Below are 10,550 nucleotides of genomic sequence, written 5' to 3'. Positions count from 1 at the left end.
GCTTTACCATGATGGGTTTTAGTAAACAGGAGGGGAGGATGCTGCTCTGAGCCAGAGGTTCTGTAGCCAGCAGCTATGCGGATCCCTCCAAAGGCCTGGCAGAGTGAGCACTTCCCTGAAATCTGTGAGAGTCCCTAAGGTGAAGGGGACCTGTCCCCTGGGCTAGTTTCTGTCACCCTGGCTTTTCCGTTCTTTGGAGATGTCTTCCTGTTTTCAAAACCTTTAAAAGTAACAAAACTTTCACATCCGGTCTCGGGTGTGACTCTGATCTCAGGTGTGCTACTCAGTTTTACAGGCGTGACCTTGACCAGGTACCCACAGTGAAGGGTGATTTGTCTCCTGCCTTCTCCATCTCTGTGGCTGCCGTTGAGGTTCCTTCTCAAAAGTTCCATGAGAATTAGCTGAGGGCCCTGCAGTATTTGGCCTGACCTTTGTTGTGCTCTCCCTGTACCCCAACTGGAGGACTGGGAGGCAGTGATTTGGGGGTTAAGGAGAAGAACTAAGTCATGCTACTCAGAAGCAGTACAGAAGTACATCAGGTTGTCGCCTTGAAGCTCAAGTTCTATATCACGTTAGGAGCGGAGGGAGTTGTTTAGAGGGTAAGGAATTTAGACTATTTTGAGAGCTGGACAATGTTTATCATATTTTATAAAAGCACCTTTGTACTCTTCTGTAGGAAGGACTCTCCTCCTCACATTGCAAATGTTTGTTCTGGGTTAACCTTCCACCTAGATGTCGTCCAAAGAGCTGTGAGGGAGGAGTGCAAGACTCTGGCCTTGTGTGCCAATCCTCCCATGTACACAGGAACGATAAAGGGGAGAACAAATCCTTTGCTGCTACAGAGGAGGGCGGGGGGATGAGGAGAGCTGCACCTGCACCACACACCTCAGAGGACTGACCACTTGACCAGAGAACAAGGCTCAGCTCTGGAGTGACTGACAGCCTGCGTCTCCCTTCCTGACTAATGAAGTGGAAGGCAGATCTGACAGATGGGAACACACTGTCTTCTCAGACGGTTGGCTCTGAAGAAAGCCAGGCTTAAAGATTCAGTACCTGGTGTCTGCCGTTGTGTCAGGAGGCAAAGATCCAGTTACAAAGCCTTAAGAAATACCTTGCAGTTAGAGCCTTGCTAAAGTAGGAAGTCAGAGTTTAGGTATGGAGAAATGGTACCCCAAAGCTGCAGCAACTTAGCTGCAGTCACCTTGTAGGTCTGGGTACTGTGTGCCTCCCGGTGTCAGGCTGTTGGAGACTCCTAAGGCTTGTGACTCAAGGATCCCCTTTTCAGGTCTTAGCTAGAACAGAAGCGTAGGGGCATGGAAGAAACATGGACTATAAAACCCAGGAAAGGTCGTGGGGCCACTGATACCACTGAGAATCCCAGGCAGCAGCAGGCAGTGGTTTGCTCTGCTTTGGAGATCAGAAACTCCAGGAAGCCAGATTCTCACCCATGAGACTCAGCACTATTCCAGGAGACAAAGTCACAGGCCTTGCTTGAGGCAACCAGGGATGCTCTTGTAATCTGGGCCTTGCCAACTAGCTTCACTCAATTCCTCGATCAACTTTGAGAATTGTCTTATGAATAAGCACTCGATTCAAGTTGGTCCAGATATCAAACACAGAGCTTTAGGGATTTTGCTAGAAACCTGGCGTAGTAAACAGTGACCCAGGAGCTTGCTCTGGAAGCTGAATGTGGATTCCTGTGCTGTTATTTTACTGTCGGCTCAAGTAGTCTCCAGCCATTGGGCATAGGCATTCTAAAGAGGAACCTGGAAGGTGTGAAAACCTTCAAGACTCAAGGAGGAGGGTATTTGCTGACTTCCCCAACAAGAAGGCCAAGCATCATTACCACTACTAGGGCCACTTCCCAGGGTGCAACTCTCAGATCTGGCCGCAAGCTGGCAAGTAGCTACTGTCTTCCTGCAAGCTACCAGGAGAAAAGTCTGCTCTACTGTCTTCCTGCAAGCTACCAGGAGAAAAGTCCGCTCTACTGTCTTCCTGCAAGCTACCAGGAGAAAAGTCCGCTCTACTGTCTTCTGCAAGCTACCAGGAGAAAAGTCTGCTCTACTGTCTTCCTGCAAGCTACCGGGAGAAAAGTCCGCTCTACTGTCTTCCTGCAAGCTACCAGGAGAAAAGAATAAATAGAGCACACACATATGCCATTTCAAAATATTTTGCTTGATAAAAACAAAACCCATTCCTTTTTTTTTTTTTTTTTTTTTTTTTTTTGGTTTTTTTTTTTTTTTTGGAGCTGGGGACCCGAACCCAGGGCCTTGCGCTTCCTAGGTAAGAGCTCTACCACTGAGCTAAATCCCCAGCCCTCCTTTTCTTTTCAACTACTTTTTTTTTTTTTTCAACACACACACACACATTAGCTACCTTTGGTCCATGGAAGAAGAAACCCTAAAAAGTCTAGATGAATCTGAAAGGTACTACAGATGGTTAGGCTAATTCAGATCAAATCACTCTTTTCTTCACTTACCCTGTTCTCTCCACACATGTGGCATTGGCCCCTGGGGCTAGGTTCCTTAATAAAGTTCCTATTGGAGAAGGGTAATTTCCTGCCAGTGGATAGCGGTGCCATATTTGTGCTTGTTGAAACAGATGGACGAGTTTAGAATAAGGACCTAGTAATTGCCAGACAGACTGACCTAATAATATTCATAGTCTGGGGCCCTGAGGGCCTTCTTCCTCGAAGACTACTGTTTTTGAAGTATATTGCTTCTGTGAAATCACAAGCATTAATTTCTTTTAAAAAATATCAAAGTCTTTAAAAAGACGTAATTAAAACATGCATGTTTAAATCTTCTATGCATTAAAGTTTAACATGTTGAAAAACCACCTGGACCAAATTCTGAAATAAACTGCTGTCTCCGTTTACTAGAAGGCTGTCTGAGGTCACGGGGTGACCTGTTAAAACCTTTTATGTCTCCAGGTGACTTAAACTTTCTTCTGAAACCAACCCAGAAGACAAACTGGTTGATGAGGCTGATACAGGATGTCGACTGTTAGCGTCTAATAACCGATTTCAATGTCTGGTGTGCATTCTTCTGACATTACACTGATTAAAAATGCCTTCATATGTGCTACATGATGAGAGTCTCATTTAAGACTTTTCTGGGGCTAAGGGTGTAGCCAGGTTGGTAGAGAGTCTGTTTAGCAACATGAAGCCATAGGATGGATCCCTAGCAATGTATAAAACACAAGTCACACACACCTATCCTCTAGCACATCAGAGGTAGAGGCAGGAGGATCAGAAGTTAGAAGCTAGCCTGGGCTGGGCCAGCCTGGGTTACATGAGACTTCCATGCAAGAGAAGAAGGTTCAAGGTTACACAATGAGGACTTTGGGTGCTCATGGGAAGAAATGAATAGTGGAGCAAACCTTCCCAGGACAGCGTTCACACAGTGTGTGTGTGTGTGTGTGTGTGTGTGTGTGTGTGTGTGGTGGTGGTGGTGGAGGAAATAAATAATTGTGTTGAAGCTGGATTAAGGCACTCATATCCTTACAAACCACAACTACTTTTGGGCATAAATGTGAGCTTTAGTTCTGGTCGCCAAAGTGGGAAGAGTTTTGCAATGGCCCAGGGGCCATGATCTTAGAACTCTAAAGCTTACAGAAGAATTTCAAAAGAGTAGAAGAATCTTGGCATCTCAGAGCTAAAGGAAAACTTGGGCAGGTAGGCAGCTGGGCAGGGATCTGAGTGGATGGCACATGAGCTAAGTGTGTGGGAAGAGATCCCAGAGGCTAACAATTGCTCTGGCCTCTGAGGATCAGGGGTCAAGACCCACCGGACTGGTAAGCTCTGTAGGGGCCATACCATATTGGAGTTTTTCATTAGAGTAGTTACAGTACCCGACGCACAGTAGGTGGTCAATACACATTTGCTAATGAGTGAACTGCTGGATTAGTGGTCTAAACCCAGAAACTCAAAGGCTGTTACTAAAGGGCTATGGGGTGGTGGCAGCAGTGGGAGGTAGAGGCAAGTGAATCTTTAGTTCACTGCCAGCCTGGTCTACACAGCCAGTTCTAGGCCAGCCAGAGCTACACCCAGTGGTATTTTTGACTCAAAACAAAGCCAAAATTGAAAACAAATGGGCTGACAGTTGAGCTTTGTGGCCCAGCCTCACTGTGGGACAGTACCTGGTCGATGAACAGTGTCAGGGAAACACAGGAGCGGTTGCTGCAATGTGTTGCAATCTCCTCATTACTGATGACATTCAGTCAGCAGCAGCTGTCACGCAAGGAACAAAATGTTCTTGCCTCGTGGGTTTGCAGCCTAAATGACAGAAAACAGAGCAAGCAACTGGCAGCTTCTCTGTGAGCATGGCTCTGTGTGTGTGTGTGTGTATGTGTGTGTGTGTGTGTGTGTGTGTGTGTGGTGGTGCTGTGTTAAGGCATAGGGAAATAACAACTTCCTGGAGTTTTACCAAGAACAGCAGGAATTGGTATTTCTAGTTTTAAAGATAAGTTTATGGCAGCTGAGGGAGACACACAAGGACTTTCCCAGTGTCCGCACCCTGCAGACAGCTTTGCCTGGAACACCTGTCTTTTCTTGTGTCCCGTCCAGGTTGGCGGCTGGGTCGAAGTGTTGGCCTCTTTATGTTTCCACACTAGGAAAGTATGACACTAAAGGCACAACCCGGGTCTCTTTTTGGGAAGGTCGGTGGCAGAAGGGGAATTCGAAGGAGTAAAATTTGCATTTATTATACGTGTTACTGTTGTGGGATGTGTGTTTGGGAGTGCGTGTGTACTGTACTGTAGCGGTTAGACAACTCTGGAGTCTCTTTCCTCTTAAATTTACATGGGTCTTGGGGTTTAAACTCAGACTGGCAGGCTTGTGAGCCATCTTGTCAGCATGTTTAAGACATTTGGAAAAATAATGGCAAATGAACACAAAGGCTTGAAAAACTGGACCTGTGTCACACATACACACACACACACACACACACACACACACACACACACACACACACCTCTCTTTCTCTTGCCCCCTCTCTGGTTATCAGGGCTAAGATAAGGACTCCAAGCCTTTCTGTCTTATAGCTTCTCTATGGAATTTTTTTTTTTTTTATGAGGCCTTTTTGTTTGCTTTTGGTATTGGCAGTATAGTAGTAATTTGCAGGGGTAGGGGGTAGGGTAGGAGTAGCTCAGGCTAAGGAAGGGAGCTCTGTGCATGCTTTCTTCTCAGCCATTCTTCCTAGCACTGCGTGCACAGGTGCCACAGCCAAGGACAAGTAGACGACATTATCTAGAGCCCTTCCTCTAGTCTCAAAGGGCGTCCATCTGCCCCTCCCTGCTGGTTCTTCCTTATTGTACCTGCTCCCAAAATTCTTGACTCCTTTCTGTAAGTGCTCTACCCGCACAGTTCTTTCAAAGTTACATCGCTGCACCTCAGCTTCTCACAGACTGAGACTCTGTGGGACGTCAGGAAACAGTCTGGAACATTTTTGGTCTTTGATAATTTCGTTCGATTGCTGCTTTTCAGTTCCCACCCACAACTCCCCATACCGATTCTTACCGGTCAACAGAACTAGGGTGAAAATCGAGGAAGGTTATCTAAAATTTTGCTTCTTTGGGAGCCCAAAAGAATTGCTATTAGAATTAAAAAAAAAATAAAAAGGCCTTGGACTAACCCTGGCATAAGAAAAACTCTCAGGTCCAAACATCCGTGAGCCCTTGGGAGCAAGAGAGAGTGGGTTTGGGTGGTGCCTTTGATTGGGGCCTCTTAAAAGTTCTGGGATCAACTCAGATCCTTCTGGTTTTAGAAACCCATTGCAAATCACGGTCCCGCCTCCCCTCGCCTACCAGACTGAGACTGCTTGTGGAATTGTGCACGTCTTGGATTTTTGTGCTCCAGCTTAGGAGGAGAATGGGTGAAAAGATTGGAAGATGGTGCCCTAATGGTTCCTTTCCCTTGGTTTGGAGGCAGCCTAGGCACTGGCAGGCTGGAAGGAACCCGGCAAAAATGTGCTCACCCGCAAATGCGGTAACACCAACCACGAGAACAGGTGTAGGCGGTATATAGCTGTTTCCCTAGGGTCAAGAGTGGCGCGTGCGCAGACTGCAGGATCTCCGCAGGAACCAGAACTCCGTAACGGAGCAGGGAACTTTCGGCTTTTTAAAGAAACAGTCACACTTTCCCAGCAGCCTAAAAATACTGTATTCTGATTTTAGCCTCCACTAAGTTTCCTAGAAAACCCGTCTTCTGAAAGCGCCCACGACTCACAACCACTGGCCACGCCCACCCACAAGCCCCACCCGCAGAGACCCGCCCCTCAGCCTAGAAGCGCGGGACCCTGAGGCCCCGCCCAGTCACCCTGTTTCAGAAGCTGCGCGCGCAGCGCAGCGCAGCAGCGGGATCAACAGTTGGGGTTGAGCACGCGGCAGGAGCAGGCGCTGCCGAAGAAACGGCACTGGCAGGAGGCGCACGGGTCGCAGCAGGCGGGCGCAGGCGGCTTGCAGCTGTCGCGGGTGGCCACGCAAGGCGAAGGTGGCGGGGGCCGTGCCACCTTCTTCATCGAAGCCTTTTTCTGTAGGAGAGAGACGTTGAAGACTGCTGAACGGGCCACGCCATCCTGCGACCCTCTGCCCCCTACCCACCTCTACTCCTGAGTGCAGGGCATCCCAGAGGGTCCTTGCATTCCACCCCAACCTGCACACGGCCTTCATCTTCAAGCATACCTAGCTCTGACCGGGCCCTTTTCTTAGACCCCACTCAGCCCTAGTTTTAAACAACCTTTCTGCTTCACGCCTTTCACCATCCCCGTTACCCACTGTCCCTGGTTAGGCACTTGCTGTCTTGACACCTGTCCTCTAGAGTTAATATCTTCCAATGCACCAAAGAAAGCTCTTCCTATGACCTCATTGTCTGCTTAAGGGTCCCCAGTGATTTCTCTAGGGAAAAACGATCTTCCTTTGGGCCCTGGAAGACCCCTGTGTTTCGTCTCTGCCCTTTGGGCTAGCGCTACCCCATAGCCTAAAGATATTCTAGTACGGGAAGTCAGGTCCTGTGTGCTCTTTAGTAATAAAATGCAGACAGTGCAACTGAGGAATTGAGTTTTCTATTTAAGTGTAACATAAACATGTATTTTCCTGTTAAACACAAATTTACTAGGTCCACATTTAGTATTGGGATTGACATGTGCTGTGTCAGCTGTACACCAGATTTTAAAGATTGCATAAAAGTAACTTTAAAAATCGTTTAGATGTTAAAATATTACTTTTTACCGAGTTCTTAATGTTGTTAGTCTTTTAAGGAGGCTATTATAAAATGCAAAATTATATATACAAAATTATATATATATATACTGTGTTTCTACTGGATATTGCTCAAGCTTACTAAATTTCCGTTTAATACTTCTCTAGGCCTTCACCATGCTTTATCTAAGAATGTAAACTTGATTTATTTATCAATGTTTATTGATTTACTTGCAGCCAGGTTTCCCTACATTGACATAAGCTCCACACAGCAGCAGTCTCTTGTTTACTGCTGAATTACCAGCACATGTACATTATAGCATGTACATATATTTTGTTCAGTGCTCTCTGCTTTGGTTACAGTCGACCCAATTATCTGAGACACATTAACACAGGAGTAGGACATACCAACAATGCTCCAATCTGCTATTTATCAGAGTGTAGGAACCTGTATTATCCCACTTTGGTTTTAGGTATAGGTACAAAACCATGAAATGGTCCTCAATCAGTGAGAAAGCATTCTTTTACTCTATTTCAGCTTGAAAGGCTCCATTTGTTCCTAACATGCCCTTCATTACTTTTTTTTAATGCAGTCTAACTGCCTTTTTAACAAAGCATGTTTTGGGGTTGGGGATTTAGCTCAGTGGTAGAGCCCTTGCCTAGGAAGCGCAAGGCCCTGGGTTCGGTCCCCAGCTCCGAAAAAAAGAACAAAAACAAAACAAAACAAACAAACAAACAAACAAACAAAAAGCATGTTTTAGCATCGTTTCTCAAGTTGTGGGTCAAGACCTCTTGGGAGTCCTTAATAACCCTTTCACAGGGGTTGCCTTAGACCACTGGAAAACAAAGATACTTACATTACAATTCATAACTAACAAAATCACAGTGATGAAGTAGTAATGAAAATAATTTTAAGGTTGCAGTCACCCCAAGATGAGGAACTGTATTAAAGGGGTTGAGGACCCTGGACTCCGAGCCTTTAGCAGGTGACTTTAACATAGTATTTTGTTTTGCTGTAGTGGGAATTGAACCCAGGGCTTTGTGTGTTACAGGCAAGCTTTACTACTCCACTATATCCCCATCCTTTAAAGATTTTCATTTTGTGACAGCGTCTCCATTTGCTCAGGTGGGCAACCTGAATTTGCTGCAAAGTTCCAGCAGAACTTGAAGTGGGGACCCTCCTGAGCCCCTGGGATTGCAGGCCTATGCTGCCATGCTCCATCAATGGTGTTTTATTTTCGTTGAATCTCTCACTCTAGCTACAGCAAGTGGTGTCAGTTTCTATCATACTTCTATGTTTCAGTGGCTGGGCAGCCCAAGCACATCCAGAACTTGGTATGTAGTTGGGATGGCCATGAACTCCTGATCTGTGGTCCCCCGAAACCCCCAGGTACTGGGAATACAGCCGTGTACCACCATATCCCACTCAGTTTCATTTTTTAATGTTTTAATTTGTTTGGGAACAGGGTTTCTCTGTGTAGCCCTGGCTGTCAACTCATTCTGTAGACCAGGCTGGTCTCAAACTCAGAGATCCACCTGTCTCTGCCTCCTGAGTTCTGAGACTAAAGGTATACACCACCACACCCTGCCCAACTTCTATTTTCTGCTCTTTACATCTTCTTATCTTTATAATTTTTTGATGTGCACTTGTGTTTTGATTGCGTGTATATCTGTGTGAGGGTGTCAGACCCCCTGCAACATGCGTTACAGACAGTTGGGAGTGGCCATGTGGATACTGAGAATCGAAGCCGGGTCCTCTGCAAGGGCAGCCAGTGCTCTTCACCACTGAGCCATCTCTCCCCTTTCTGGTTTTTAAGCAGATGAAACAGCTGGGCACAGTGGCATGGACCTGTACTCTTCAGCACTCTGGGAGCTCTGGACAAGGAGGGTGGAAGGTTTGCAGTCAGCCTGCACTGCAGAGCAAAATCTTGCTGGAAATACTCTAGGGCTGAGAGTGTGGCTCAGGAGTGGAACGGCCCACCTTGCACAAGTCCCTGGAACTTGGTCCCCAGGACTGCAAAGGAGGAGGGAAAAGAGGGAACTCAGATAAGGCAAGAGTGGTTCTTCAGTAGCTGGGGTTTAGGTAAATATCCAAAAGAACTGAGAGACAGATTTCAGGAATGCTCAGGTAGCCTTGGGAACTGGTTTTCAGCAGGCTGCTGTTTTGCTCAGTGAATTTAGGCTCTCAGGCTTCTATGGAAGCCCTAAGGTTCCAGGCCAGGAAACCTCCAGGTAGTTTTCAGTTCTTTTGTTTCCTGGAGGCCAGGGAAGTATCTTTCATTTAGTTCTCAGCCCTGGCTTGCAGTTCTCCAACCCCACTCAAGAGCTCCCAGACCTACCTTGGAAGACCTCTTCCGCTTCTCCGCTTCTTTTCTGCTGATCTTCTTGGATTTCTTGTTCAGTGCTTCAAAGAAAGACAGAAGGAGCAAAGCCAGATGTTTCTGGGGGCCCAAGCTGTGGTGAAGTGGGAGGAGCAGAGGGGACTCTGGGAAGTCTTAGGGAGAGAAAGAAGAGACTTCCAGATGAATCACATTAGGGAATCAAGCCAGCAGGTTCTTGTTAGCCTGGCTTCAGACCTAAAGGGCAGCGTACTCTGAGGGGAGGCCAAGAGTAAACCCAAGAGAGATCTGGGACCTGTCAGTGGCATCTGTTAAGAGAGCTGGTCTTTGACCTTGCTAACCCCTGAACGCTGCTAGTTCTCGCAGGTGCAAGAACAGCCTGTGAAAATGGACGCAGCCTTTTGTTACTGGACACATCTGTGTCAGCTATCATCATTATTACCACCACCACCACCACCACCATCATCTAATCTCAGAGCAGGTACACCTGACTCAAACCTATATAGCAGCTATGGTCTTTCCCTTGACAATCAGTTTTCTCATCTCCCAGAAAGAGTTCCACCGTAAGAAATTTCTATATGGGGCTGGAGAGATGGCTCAGCAGTTAAGAGCACTGACTGCTCTTCCAGAGGTCCTGAGTTCAAATCCCAGCAACCACATGGTGGCTCACAACCATCTGTAATGAGATCTGATGCCCTCTTCTGGTGTGTCTGAAGACAGCTCAGTGTACTCATGTAATAAATAAATACATCTTTAAAAAAAAAAAAGAAATTTCTATATGTTTACATGGGGCTGGAGAGGTGGCTCAGCAGTTAAGAGTGCTTGGTGTTTGTGCCTGGTTTCTTTCTTCACACCTATGTGGTGACTCACAGCTGCCTGTAACTCCAGTTTTAGGGGCTTCAACGTCCTCCTCTGGCCTCTGAGGATACCAGGCATACAGTGTATAAGCATAGATGAAGGCAAAAACACACATTCACATAAAAATAAAATATTTTTAAAAGACCGATATATCAG

At 46.6% G+C, this 10,550-nt stretch overlaps 1 protein-coding gene across 1 annotated transcript in view; it reads right to left on the bottom strand.

The window, feature by feature from the left end:
* Nucleotides 1-6,143: 6,143 nt before the first annotated feature.
* The window catches only part of Asip (agouti signaling protein), a 79,840-nt gene continuing 75,433 nt past the window's right edge, over nt 6,144-10,550 (bottom strand). Inside the window, exons 3-4 of the mRNA XM_032902430.1 lie at nt 9,537-9,601; nt 6,144-6,530 (exon numbers count right to left, since the gene is read on the bottom strand). Coding sequence (XP_032758321.1) covers nt 6,360-6,530; nt 9,537-9,601 — 236 coding nt within the window. The 3' untranslated portion in view covers nt 6,144-6,359. The remainder of the gene's footprint in view (nt 6,531-9,536; nt 9,602-10,550) is intronic.

This window comes from Rattus rattus, chromosome 5 (assembly GCF_011064425.1).
Source record: "Rattus rattus isolate New Zealand chromosome 5, Rrattus_CSIRO_v1, whole genome shotgun sequence".
NCBI classification, from domain to species: domain Eukaryota; kingdom Metazoa; phylum Chordata; class Mammalia; order Rodentia; family Muridae; genus Rattus; species Rattus rattus.
This window is presented reverse-complemented; position numbering and strand designations above follow the sequence as displayed.